At 36.9% G+C, this 13,563-nt stretch overlaps 4 protein-coding genes across 8 annotated transcripts; 3 read left to right on the top strand and 1 right to left on the bottom strand.

Annotated features, from left to right (window-relative positions):
* The first annotated feature begins 1,986 nt into the window (after positions 1–1,986).
* On the top strand, positions 1,987–4,423 carry LOC102622046 (24-methylenesterol C-methyltransferase 2). Of its 3 annotated transcripts, none has more exons than XM_052442146.1 (2): positions 1,987–3,225; positions 3,995–4,423. In XM_052442146.1, the coding sequence occupies exon 1, from the start codon at positions 2,134–2,136 to the stop codon at positions 3,211–3,213; it is 1,080 nt and encodes a 359-aa protein (XP_052298106.1). In that variant the 5' UTR covers positions 1,987–2,133; the 3' UTR covers positions 3,214–3,225; positions 3,995–4,423. The 3 variants fall into 3 exon arrangements, with proteins under 3 accessions (XP_052298106.1, XP_006473722.2, XP_024952554.2); XM_006473659.4 differs by lacking the exon at positions 3,995–4,423 and adding an exon at positions 3,684–3,968; XM_025096786.2 differs by lacking the exon at positions 3,995–4,423 and adding an exon at positions 3,414–3,484.
* Positions 4,424–6,614: 2,191 nt separating this feature from the next.
* Positions 6,615–7,976, top strand: LOC102621762 (thioredoxin-like protein CDSP32, chloroplastic). The gene has a single exon (XM_006473658.3). The coding sequence runs from the start codon at positions 6,630–6,632 to the stop codon at positions 7,674–7,676; it is 1,047 nt and encodes a 348-aa protein (XP_006473721.1). The 5' UTR covers positions 6,615–6,629; the 3' UTR covers positions 7,677–7,976.
* Positions 7,977–9,457: 1,481 nt separating this feature from the next.
* On the bottom strand, positions 9,458–10,270 carry LOC102621467 (hypothetical protein). Its single transcript, XM_006473657.4, has one exon. The coding sequence runs from the start codon at positions 10,268–10,270 to the stop codon at positions 9,458–9,460; it is 813 nt and encodes a 270-aa protein (XP_006473720.1).
* Positions 10,271–11,928: 1,658 nt separating this feature from the next.
* On the top strand, positions 11,929–13,334 carry LOC102620803 (hypothetical protein). 3 transcript variants are annotated; one of them, XM_006473655.4, is made up of 3 exons: positions 11,929–12,088; positions 12,181–12,309; positions 12,907–13,334. In XM_006473655.4, the coding sequence occupies exons 2-3, from the start codon at positions 12,204–12,206 to the stop codon at positions 13,044–13,046; spliced, it is 246 nt and encodes an 81-aa protein (XP_006473718.1). In that variant the 5' UTR covers positions 11,929–12,088; positions 12,181–12,203; the 3' UTR covers positions 13,047–13,334. The 3 variants fall into 3 exon arrangements, with proteins under 3 accessions (XP_006473718.1, XP_015384256.1, XP_006473717.1); XM_015528770.3 differs by having other exon boundaries at positions 11,944–12,088; positions 12,190–12,309; XM_006473654.3 differs by lacking the exon at positions 11,929–12,088 and having other exon boundaries at positions 12,095–12,309.
* Positions 13,335–13,563: the final 229 nt, after the last annotated feature.

The following is a 13,563-nucleotide window of genomic DNA, read 5'->3' as shown; positions in this document are numbered from 1 at the left end:
TTGTTTTACGAAAGAAAGAAAAGGGGATATTCTTCATCGCTTTACATGTAGTGGAGAAATTGTAAAAAAAAAAAAAAAAAAGGTGAATTCACAGACATTTCACAGATCCAAAGGCAAAAACGTATCTTTCGGAGTGCTTTTGTCATTCATGTTCTATGTATGCTATGTGGGGAAGATGCAAGTACAAATCGACAAAGTGAAAGCTGCAGGCCACTCACTACTTACTACTCGGTCGCAACATCACAAGGGAACCTTCCACGTGACTGCCGAGAAATTAAGAGAAACTACAAACACAAGTCCGTTTCCATTCGTATGTAATTAATATTTCACGTTGGTATGCTTTGAAGCATGGCCTGTCTGCAACCAACATTTGGGTAGAAAGAATATCCTCTCATTTAAGAGTAAATCAGGAGTCTTGACTATTCTGCTAATTCAGCGGTTCATTGCTCGGCACATACAATTGACAAAACACGTGGACACAACCGGTCAAGGGCATGTTTTAGGCAATTGGCCTGCCAATTATGGCAATTAACGATCTCGAACATGTCATGAGAGCACGTGCGAAAAGTTAAAAACAAATTAATAAATTACAAGATTCTTGTTTGTAATGAATGCCACTTAATGAGCCTGAGAAATTCTCGTTATTATATTTAATCACGCCAAAGATTCTTATAACGCAAAAACTGTATATATTTGTTGTTGTTGTTGTTGTTATTATTATTATTTTAATAATCCATATCCATGACCCGATGACCGTGATCTCAACCGTACCTCCCGTTGTGGTTGGATCACGGATTGCGCGCGCGCGGAGATCACTTCTTCATACTCTGTGTACGCCAACTGCAACATAAAGATTGTGTTACTTGCCCAGTTCAGTCACATGTTTGAATCGAGTCCTCTTCTAACCCTTAAAGAGAAGAGTGGCAATCAGATGTAATTTGGCCTACCGAGTTCCAGTGGGTGGTGACGAAATTGAGATCGATCTTCTACCAGAAACACGTTCTCCAATCATGTATAGACACGTGGTTTTGTGAGTTACACTATCTACAGCAGACGGCCAACAGCTCAAGGAAACTGTTCACTTAAGAACCGTCTGTCAAGGGAAAAAGGTCCCCACAACCCGAAAGGGAGAAAAAAAGAAAAAAAAAAAAATCTTCAAGACGTTCAAAATAGATTGCATATGCATTGGTAAAAATAAAAGAAACTGGCGCTGGCCATCAATATAATTTGAGGAGTGCAACTACAAGGAAGGGAATTAACCATTTTTAGTACCTCGTAATACGATAAATAAAGATTTATTGACCTCATTTAGTCAGGAAAATCCCTCATTACTGTCAACAAACAGTGTCTGAGGTGGGGGTGAGGTCATGCAACCTTTATATGTTTTAATTTTATTTTTTAATGGTCTTATCATAGGAAAATATTTTATAAGCCTCTTCAAAATAACGTAAATGATCTTTAATGATTAGTAAAACTAACATAAATACGAATCTCACCTATCCAAGTAATCGTAAATTGTCCTGCATCAAGATTAAAAATCCCTAATAAAACTAATTTTGCTAGTGTATAATGAACGTATTCCCTTTGTAGTAATTGTATGTGTTTTCTCAGATTACTCAAATTGTGCAACTGGCCGCGATTTCGGTCCAGAAACATAACGGAGGGTTTAATAATTTCAATGTGGGAATCCTCTATTATTTGCTCTCTGTTACATTTATCCTCCAAATAATTATGATAACATGTCTGCAAAAATGATAAGCATGGAATAGAAAAGGGGCAGCCTCTGACCTGAGGCTGAGCTGGAGTTCAGAACAGAGCCACAACATATCAAATTGATTGTTCGGATTCCACGTGGTCCTGCTCAAGGCCCAAAGTCACGCGCACAGCGCGTGTACAATATTATAGTCTGCTTTTTTTTTTTTTTTTTTTTTTTGAAAGGAACTAGTCTGCTTAAAACTAAAAACCCCACTCGATAGTTCTCCTTGCCAAAACGGATAACTCAGGAGCCGCCCGAGTCCGCCTTTGCTTTTTCTCTCTAACACACACACACACACACACACACACACACACACACACACAACACAGTCACGCTCGCACTCCATCTCTCTCTCCTTCTAACTTTTTCAAGTCTCAATGGATTCTCTCGTTCTCTTTTGCACCGGCGCTCTCCTTGCCGGTGGCCTCTACTGGTTTGTCTGCGTACTCGGCCCCGCCGAACAAAAGGGCAAGCGCGCCGTCAACCTCTCCGGCGGCTCGATCTCCGCCGAGGAAGTCGAAGACAATTATAAAGAGTACTGGAAGTTCTTTAAACGCCCGAAGGAGACAACCAAGGAGAAGGTTCCAGATTTCGTCGACACGTTTTACAACTTAGTCACAGACATTTACGAGTGGGGGTGGGGCCAGTCCTTCCACTTCTCCCCCTCTATCCCCGGGAAATCCCACCGTGACGCCACGCGCCTCCACGAGGAGATGGCCGTCGATCTCATTGACGTCAAGGCCGGAGACCGCATTCTCGACGTCGGATGCGGGGTCGGCGGTCCCATGCGTGCCATCGCCGCCCACTCGCGTGCCAATGTCGTCGGCATCACAATCAACGAGTATCAAGTGAATCGTGCTCGTCTGCACAACAAGAAGGCGGGATTAGATTCTCTCTGCGAAGTAGTATGCGGAAACTTCCTAAAGATGCCGTTTGAAGACAACCACTTCGACGGCGCGTACTCAATCGAAGCGACATGTCACGCGCCGAAGCTGGAGGACGTGTACGCTGAGGTCTTTAGGGTTTTGAAGCCCGGATCTCTATACGTGTCGTACGAGTGGGTCACGACAGACAAGTACGAAGCGGAAAACAAAGAACACGTGGACATCATTCAGGGTATCGAACGTGGAGATGCGTTGCCTGGGCTGAGAAGCTACGCGGAAATTACCGAGATAGCCAAGAGGGTAGGGTTCGAGGTGGTGAAAGAGAAGGATCTGGCCAAACCGCCAGCCCAGCCCTGGTGGACCCGCCTCAAAATGGGCCGCTTCGCATACTGGAGGAATCACATTCTAGTTACAATACTAGCGGCCTTGGGGATTGCGCCAAAAGGAACCGTTGGTGTTCATGATATGCTTTTTAAGACCGCTGATTATTTGACCAGAGGCGGTGAGACCGGAATCTTCACTCCGATGCACATGGTTCTCCTCAGAAAGCCTCACCCTCCTAAATCTTCTTAGCCAATCAATGAGGTGACTTACAGTTTCTGTTTCACCTCCTCCTGTTTTTCTTTTTGGTCCTAGGTTTTCTTTTTCTTTTTTTTATTTTTTGCTTAATTTATCAATTATCACCATGTATCCCTTGCCTAAAATTTTATTTAAATTCGGTTGTTGGATTTTTATTTCAATTTTAACATGTTGTGATGATAGCTTACTTTCAGGGGAGAGGCCGAGAATTTTGTTTTTGAAATTTCCATTTAGTTTATTAATAAATCCTAGGATCTGTGAGGAACATCAGGAAGGATGGAAACAGAAAGAAAAGCTGATTTATTATTATTATTATTATTATTTGTTTTAATATTCGACTTCAAGAAAGAATATGCGCATTTCGTATTTTCCGCGAAAAATATATTTAGTGATAAAAAAAAAAGTTAAAATAAACGGTTTAGATCTGCGATCTGGGGTGACGGTGTACGTGCAAGAATGTGCAGGTGAGAACAGGTGATGTTGGCTCACGACACGGGCAAAAAGTTAGTGAAGTGCTTAGGTGGTGACCACTGGCAACGGACTTTACTGTGTCGTTTTGTTTCTGAAAGCCTAATCCCGCCAAATCTTTTCACCTTTGAGGGTTTTTGTCATAACATACGGGCCCATTTATACTTTTGAATATTTCAAAGTTCTTTCCTTATTATCTTTTTTTTTCCTAATATTAATTTTTGTTTTCTATGATTATAATTTGACAATAGTTCACTACAATAAATATCCTTCTTTTTAAATGTGTGTGCGCATTTGAATGTGGCAGAATTCTATGAATTAGACAGCATCATGGGGCACTGTTACTCATCTTATGGTAAGTATCGTCGTCTGCTAAATCATCATTTAGCTAATACTTAACATGAATTAGCCACAAGTCCAATTTCGTCAGTCGCATACAAGTGACTTTGTTACAGCTTGGTGTTGTCAATATTAGTTAAATGATGGGATTTCCTTGTTGAATCCAATAATGGGGAATTGGTTTGTATTTGTTTCGGCTTTAATCAATTGGTTTGGACTAAACACATGAAATTGTGTTGTGTTACAGCTGAGATTTGAGTAGAATGCAAGCCAATTTGCTATGATCAATATGTTAGAACTGTTGAAATCTGATTACGATTCGGATGGATTTCATTTGAGCATGATATTTGATTGTTTGGATTTTGAATAGCTTCAAGTAATACATTCATTTGGTATAGTTGGCGCGAGGAAAGTCCTTTTTTTATTATTATTCTTATTCATTTTGGGAAGATCACAAGCAGAGTTTCTTTATTTTGAATTTGTGTGTTTAGTGTTACTTGTGATGGTCAATAACGGCCTAATTTTATACGTTGTTCTTGAAGTTCCCAATTTCATGCGTGATTTGCGTTATTGATTGAATAGACTCGTCCTCCTTGTGGGTAGCAAAGGATGCATGCATTGCATTGCCTTACAAGCCGAAAGCGATGCTTGCCCCCATTCGGTACCAACTGAACCTAGGTTTTGAATAAATTAAATGCAGTTGTTCAACTTTGAAGATCGTGCTGGAGCGTTTAATTTATTTGTGATAATTAATTGATTAGGGCCATGGCAATCCAAAGCTCTGAATACCCAACCATGTTTGAAAACAAATTGCAGAAAAAAGAATTCTGCTTAGGTTCCTTGGGATTTGGATAGGTGAATATTGCAATTTCCAAGATTGTTGGTGGTTTCAGCTGATTTACACCACGGATAACGGTGACAACCGACAAAAATGTGTTCGCGGCCGTGGGAAAAACTTGGGATACTAATTCAGAAATGTCATCATTTGGACTTGCTATTGCTTTTGCAATCCCTTGCCTATAAAGCAGACTGTTTTAATCTGATTTGGCAGTTAAATGAGTTCATTAACGAAACTGAAACGTTACAAGATGCACAACTAGTTTAACTGACATGAGTTCATTTACAGCCATAACCTGCAATTTGTAATTCACTTGCTGGGGTGTTCCAAGTGTCTCTTTTATAATGTTGTTTCTGAAGTAGTTGTCTGACCTTAAACTTGGAAACGTTTCTGTTTATTTACATACTAATATTTTCACCACCAAACAACAGCCACAATTGACGTTTATCCGCTCAATTATCATAACAAATTGGGTTTTGGGGGCGAACGAGATTGAACATGTTTTGTTCCAATAGGCGCAAGAATGGTCACAGATCTTCGTCCAATCAACGCTCGTTTTGGGCCTCCCAGGTATATAAACAGTCTTCTTTTGGCCCTGTCAAGTGTCAACTTCCAACATTGACCCATATTATTGAGTGCGAATATTTATCCCTCACTAATCTTCACTTTTCAATTAATCCTAAATATTTTAAAAATTACTCTTATTTTATCACTTTCTTTTAAACAGCTTCTTTTTTTTTTTTAAAAAAAAGAAGAAGTTAAATGTAACAGAACTCAAAATTTTACCTGCAAATTTCCTCAATCAAATACCCAACAGATAGACCCACTTATGATAATAATATCCAAACTATTTGAATCATATCAACATACAAAAATTCAAACAACCATCACGTAAATCTGAATAACTAAAATCCCTCCCCCATAAAATAGAAATTGACTGCAGCAACCAACTCAACAAAAACCCATTGTACTGAAAATGCAAGTGATCAACAATCACCAAAGCACGCGAACAAACCATCAAAACCCGGATAAGAATAAGCTTTAGAACGGTGTCATAAAGAAGAACAAAAGCAAGTGCAACATTGGACCTGATGACTCCATTGAAGAAGCCCAACGCGGACATAGAAACCAATGTTGAATCTATAATTTTTTTTTAAAAAAAAAAATTCAACAATGTTTTCATGTTTAATTAATCTTTTTACTCTTTAATAAGTGTATTTCTAAAAACATGTGAGGTTAATTAAAAAGGGGTATTGGTGTGATAAATTAAATGGTTCAAATATGACTATTTAAATGGTTTAAATATGACTATTCCAAATTATTACTCATGTGTTGTATAGATAATAATATATATTCTAAAAAAAAATAATTTTCAAAATACCTCTCATGAACTAATAATTTTCAAAATATTATAAACTTAAATTTATTCATAATTTTTTTAAAAGATAAAGAAAACATAAAAGTGAGTTGCTAAAAATTTTTATTTTCTTTCAAAATTAAAAATAAGTTGAAGCTTACTATAATTTGAAGAATATTTTAAAAAAATTTCATTTCACAAATAATTTAAAATTAACTCATTATAAAGTTTCTCCAAAAAAAAAAATTATAAAAAGATCAGGAAAAAGATAAGGAATGAAAGGATAGCTGGTAACAGCTACATGATATTAATAACTGATTTTTTTTTTTAAAAAAAAAAAAAATCCACCCAAGATACGAATTTGTGGATAATATGATCCACATATGAAACGAGTGGACAACATTTACGATGACTGAGATTTTCATTATTGATATTTCTGTAGTCTCTGCTTTGCCTCGCAGTCATCCCTGGAAACACTCTAATTCTATCCAATCAAACGCCAACTCGATCTCTGGAGCTTGGAGTGGGTGTGGGTGGATATTGGCGCTTCATTCCATGGCCGTCGTTACAAATTTCATTTTAAAACTCCCTTTGTCTCTCTCAGCAAACCCTAAATTTACTCCTCTACGTTCCCCTCATTCTCTTTTTTCACCGCCTATTTTCGCCAAACCTCAGTCTTTAACAAAACCGAAAACTAGCAGAACCCAGTTATTGATAACAAAGGCCACAGCTGCCCCAGGAACAAAGAATGCTCCAAGGGATGAAAGAGTAAAGAAAGTCCACAGTATTGAAGAATTCGACGAAGCCCTAAGATTGGCGAAAAACAAACTCGTTGTGGTTGAATTTGCTGCTAGCCGCAGTCTCGACAGCAGCAAAATCTACCCTTTTATGGTTGACCTGAGCAGGCAATGCAACGACGTCGAATTCATTCTTGTGATGGGCGATGAGTCTGAAAAAACAAAAGAGCTCTGCGAAAGAGAGAAGATAAAAAAGGTTCCCCACTTCAGCTTTTACAAAAGCATGGAGAAAATTCATGAAGAAGAAGGAATAGGCCCCGATCAGCTCATGGGGGATGTGTTATATTACGGTGACAGTCATTCTGCTGTGGTGCAGCTTCACTCCAAAGAGGATGTTGAGAAGCTGATTGATGATCATAAGGTTGATCAGAAGCTGATTGTTCTTGATGTGGGGTTGAAGCATTGTGGGCCCTGCGTGAAGGTGTATCCAACGGTGATTAAACTGTCTAGGCAGATGGCTGGTACGGTGGTCTTCGCGAGAATGAACGGTGATGAGAACGACAGCTGCATGCAGTTTTTGAGGGACATGAACGTTGTTGAAGTGCCAACATTTTTGTTCATCAGAGATGGTCAAATCCGTGGAAGGTATGTGGGTTCTGGTAAAGGAGAGCTCATTGGAGAGATACTAAGATACCAAGGAGTTCGTGTGACTTATTAAAAGTTAATTATTTGATGAACTTAAAACCAAAAAATAATAATAATATAGGAATTAAAGGGCGTTTTAGCAAATTTTAGTTTTTCTCGATGTCTCATTATCTCATACATTGACATGATGGGGGGTAACAAGACATAGGGTCACATAATAGTTTCAATCACAGTACTCAAATTGAAAATTTGGTCATGCCTCGCTTATTGTGTGTAGAAGGACTTTGTTGTGTGATTTGTACAAAAAATATCATGGAGCTTTTAATTTGTATTATTATCCCATCTGATGAGTAATGCTTGAGGAAAGTGCAAATCGGGTGCTTCGTGTTTGTGATTGATTGTTAATTTACTATATATGATGATACATTAGGGGACATGTCGGTTAGGAGTTGGGAATTTAAAAATTCAGTAAATATAGCAATACAGATGGAAATTGAAAAATGAACTTAGTAGGTACAGTGGCCAGATGCAGGAAGCAGGGACAGGCTGGCCGGTGGGATAATAATAATTAAGAATTCTGCATTATTATTTATCAGGGAAGTGAAGTGTGCCTGCTGTGTGTAAAGGATAAAGACTTTTAAACGACAAAGCGCCTGATTAGTCAAACAAGCAAATGTTATGTCGTCAATATTACGGTATCAAGTGATTACCAGTCGTCCGGAAAACTAGGTTAGACTCAATAATATAAGTTCGAGCCACAAAAAATCATACGTATCTCTTTTCTTTTTCTCCTATCAAAAGCCATTTGAAAAAAAGAAAGAAAGAAAGAATGGTCAATATGATGAATCAAGAGGTGCGTGCGTCGTGCCATTAAATTGTTTTAAATACGTAGATGACAATTTCAACAAAGTAATTAGAAGGCAACAAACATCATCGTCGGGTCGGGTAGGCATGTGAAAAGTCAATCCAAAGTTTACCCAGCATCAATTTGGGTTCGGTATACGTGCAAAGATAAATGAATGCATTGCGGTTAAGATAAGTGGAAAAGGTAAAAGAGGAACGAATCAACACATGGTGAGGACAAAATCAATTCACAAACGATGGCTCCTTTTTAATCAGCAGAGTCATACAACTGTTCTAAATTGAAAATAAATTTGATTAAGATGTAACAGATTGGTAGAAGTTATCCAATAATTGTCAAAGTGGCAGATGGTATGTGGCATGCACCAAGCAACGTAATTAATTAAACAACAAGCTTAGTCCTCCGTTAATGTGTGCGTGTACATCTGCACTCTGCAGTCGGCACAACAACTTGTTATTGTCTCGGAAACAACTTTATAATTGACTTGATAATCTATTGCGGCTGCAGCCAAAATCTATGTCATCATAATGTTTAGTTTTCTTCTTGTAAACGATGGGAAAGAAAGGACAGAATATGCTGATGCATGGAGAAACTTAATTTCCTTATATTTCTTAGTTTGACAAAAAAAAAAAGGTCATATTTTATGTGCTTCCCTTACCTAGATAAGACAATATATTATTATCTTTGCCTTAAATGGAACAAAAGATAGGAACCTGATCATGAACTTTCTTGATTAATTGACTTTTTCCTAGATGATCCAAAGCACTTCGTTCCAAAGGATGATTTTTGCAAAAAGAAGAGCTAAGATATTGAACAGCAAGAAGCTTAGAATTAATTATGAGACTTATGTATGGTGGCCGAGCTGCTTGCTTTATCAATTATCATCATCAAACAATACAATTACAAAAAGTAATCATCAATTTACATGCATATATTTATAATATAACTTGAATCAAATTAACAGAAACAAAATAATTTATTACCAATTTTCTCTAAGAAAGCGTTGAATTCAATTGAAGAGGCGCAGGTGGATTCATAGGTCTTCTTTTCCATAGATTGACTTCTTTTCTTGGCTGCAAAGCCACTCCTTTAACAACGGCTATGGGTGCCGAAAATGGGATAATAACTCGATCTTCGTCTTGTTCTTCATCAGAGTCTCCTCGTTCTTCGTAAGAATAATAAGCGCCACGGTCAGTTTCCGGCGCAATCTGTTGAGCCGTCCAGTCAAAGCTAGAAAAAGCGTCACGACCACTCGCAAACCTCTTCATTTGGCTCAAACCCGGTGCCCTATCCGGCAGTGAACGCCTCTCATCATGATTATCAGCTTGATCAAAAGATTTTCTTGCCGCAGTACTTTTTGACATGGTAAACATTCTCTTGAGCATGGATGGGTGTTTCTTGGCCTGTTTAGGCGAAAAAACTTTACTAGTATTCCTCTTCTCCTCTTTAGCAACCGAAAAGCTCTTTGCTTTATCAAACTTTTGCCTTTGCTTGTGCTTGTGCTTGATCTGTCCCATGCATGAGATTTTTGGTGATGTGGGCTCCTGATTTGCAAGGCTTTGATGATTATTATTCTTCAAATTTCTTGTTCGAGCATCAGCGGGTACTAATGACATCGACATCATAGGACCTGAGAATCCTTTGCCTATATGAGTCTTGGTCTTGTTCATGTGATGATGATGATGATGAGGATCTGACCTTTTTTCTCTGCCTGGACTGTAAAGAGGGTTTTGGAAGTTGACCACTGAAGATTTTGGGAGCAGTTTCAAGATATTGCTATAAGCTTTACCGTGTTTGTGCTCCATTTGTGTAACAATTGGGCTATGATCGCAGATCACTCTCTGTAAAATTCTTTCAATCACTTATCTAAAGCTCTGCTTGATGGCGAGCTCCTAAATAAACAAGAAGCGAAGAAGACGATTGAATCTACAATGTTTGTGGCTTTGAAATTGTCAAGAAAAGAAGGGAACATGGTCAAATAAAATGAAACTCCCCACCCATATTTTATTAATTGATACAGCTTGATTGTTTTGAAGATGTAAGTTTCCGTCAGCTTTCCGAATAAACAATTCAATTTTGTATTCGAAGAAATAATCCCACGGGCTTAATTCTCTTAATTAATTAATAAAAGTTACATCTACCATTGCTCCGTCAATTTATGACATTTTAAGCAACAAAGCTCGATCTAATCATCTGGGTTTACACTTTACAGGTGGCCTATATTAACGGATAGACACAAAAGATAATTAAACCCAAGAGGGAAAGTATGTCATTTATTGTTAACTGTTAAGCTACGCATATCTTGTAACGTGAAGGTTAAAAATCAATATTGCAAAGGTAATTTGTTGCAACAAACCCATATTATTTATTACCCTATTGTAATTTTAATTAGAGAATGAAGAGAGTAACCTTGATAGAACTTAAATTTAAATTTGATATCTTCAGTGGGCTAAATTGCTGCGTTATAGACTATAGAGTAATGGTTATAAATTTTATTTTATTTTATTTTATTTTATTTTATTTTATTTTTAGAGTAGATCCTTCGTTCGTTCAAATAGGTTGTATTAAAAATCGATTTAATAAGACTTCAAATATCTCTATCAATAGATTTGTAAGGTAATATTCCAATTAAAAATAATAAATTCAAGTAGATATCTGAAGACTTTAGCGTGCCAATCAGTAAAAAGTACTGTAACATAATATTAAAACATATGTACGCAGGTAGATCCGTGATAGGATAATACTTTGAACGTCGCTGTTAGTGTGTGAGGTAAACTTGTAGGTGTGATGTAATATGAAAAAAGTGAAAATCAAAAGTAGTTGCTTGTCAGCTCGAATATAAAACTAACTGTCCTTCAATTTTGTAATTCAAAATTCAATCATGCAATAAGTGAGGAATATTCTTCATTAATTTTTTTATTTTTTATTTTTAATCTCGATTGGGCATCACAGGTTTGAAATTTGAAATCTCTTGAATGAAGTCAAACAAATACACTCCATTCGTAACATGTGGATTACGTTGGCTATTGTATTTGATTTTTCAGGTGATGGCAACCCAATTCAAAATAAAATAGCTTATATATATTGCTCTACATATATACAAATTATAACCCAAAACAAAACAAATCAAAGAATTGACTTGATGGCTCTTGTATTTGATAAAAGGGCTCCTTAATCAGACATATGATTCAGTGATTTGTGAAGATAAGGAGATAACACAATTATATTTTCCAATAGATTAAAAAAAATTGTTTATACGATTTTTATAAATTAACAATTGGATATGGTCTATGAAAATGTCTTAAAAATAAAATTATAATTTTGATCCCACCTTTCTTTACCTTTTTTTTTTCTTTTAATTCTAAAGTCGCACTTTTTGGTGGGACTAATTTTTAAAAACTAATGAAGGTTGTATAAGTTTGAAAGTTGTGTTAATTTAATTTACAATAATATTATACTTACAAAACATCACATCAAGTGATAAATTGACGGGTAACCGACCCGCTTTTACCGTGAAACGGCGCCGTTTAGTCTCCACCCAATTTTCCCCAGTGAAAATGAAAGCCTTGATGAAACCCTAAATTTGGTTTCGCCTCCTTGTTGATTTCACCTCATAGCCAAAGGTATGTTGATTTAATAAATGTTATGCAGAGCACATATTTATTCATGAAATTTTCCCAATGGGATGTGTAATTAATTTGAGATAATAAATCAGATTTACAAGGAAGAGAATCGGCTATGGTTCTCCCCTTTGATTTGCAGGATTTCATTGTCCGTGGTCGAGTTCTGAAACTGTACAGGAAAGCTCTTAGGACTGCTAATAGAGCTCCTCCCCATGCCAGAGGTGAAGAAATCTTTGATTTATTTATTTTTCCTACTTCGCAATTTGCACCTCATTTTGCCCAGTCAACTCTTTGCTTCATACAATGATTCACGTTCCCAAGTTTTTAAGCAATGCTCTGCCATTATTTTTTATTATGTGGGTAGATTGTTAATTCATGTTAGCGCGACTTTAGACTGACGCCACCTCGTGGTTGTTTTAGTTGAGTATCTTTTGGCCCGGGAGGAATGTATCAAAAAAAAAAAAAAAATTAAAAGAAATTATGATATGTGATCTTGTTGATTCTTGTTTGTTTATTTATTTATTTATTTTTGGGGATTATTATATTGGGAATTATGGAGTTTTACTACTGAGTCTTCAGAGATTATCACGACTTTTTCCCTGCATCTGTCCCACCAGTATCTTGTTCCTGGTTTGAAATTGGACAACCATGGATTGTCCTCTACAGTTGTCTATCATGATTGTTTATTGATCTCGCATCATATGTTTGAAGTATGTTCTTTCAATTCTCATGGAGAAATTTTGATCCGGTTGTTCATAACTTTGAAACTCATCTTTGTTTGCCGCAATTCTAGTTTCCTGATTACATTGAATTTACAGATGAATTGAAACAGACAATTAGACAAGAGATGGATAAACATCGGGACTGCAAGGACAGACAGAAGATTCGTTACTTGATTAGCGAAGGTTTAGAGAGATTAAAAGGTCTAGATGAGATGCTTGACATGCAGGGTCACTAGCAAGATGTGGCATTTTAGTATTTGAAGAACATGAATTGAATGTTATCAAATTTGACATTCCTCCCCTTTTGTTCGCATTGTAGACCGTCAGAGGTAGAGCTGTAATTTCTGTATCTTTGTATTGTTTATTCAGCAATTTTTCCCTGCTCTTTTGGAGTGGACAGTTTCTGAATTTCTTGAATCTCTTGCGTTGCGGACATTTGTATGCAGTCTGCTTTAGCATATATTAGTAAACTGAATTGAACTGTAGTCAACTTGAACCAAGAATAGTGAACAAATCTTTCTTGATATTACTTGCTCTGTTATGACTTATTATGAAGAGTGCGGTAGGCGGTAGTCAACTTGAACCAAGAATAGTTAACAAAACTGACTGTTGACGGTGATAGAGATAGTTTGGGTCATCAGATCTTGTTTTACCATTTTCTAAGGACAACCGAATCAATTCGTCCAACATAAATGGTATTTCATCTTTTTTGGCAGAAAATAACGGGAAAAACATGTCATATGCCCGGAAGAG

The sequence above is a fragment of the Citrus sinensis genome, chromosome 5 (assembly GCF_022201045.2).
Source record: "Citrus sinensis cultivar Valencia sweet orange chromosome 5, DVS_A1.0, whole genome shotgun sequence".
In the NCBI taxonomy this organism is placed as follows: Eukaryota; Viridiplantae; Streptophyta; class Magnoliopsida; order Sapindales; family Rutaceae; genus Citrus; species Citrus sinensis.
This window is presented reverse-complemented; position numbering and strand designations above follow the sequence as displayed.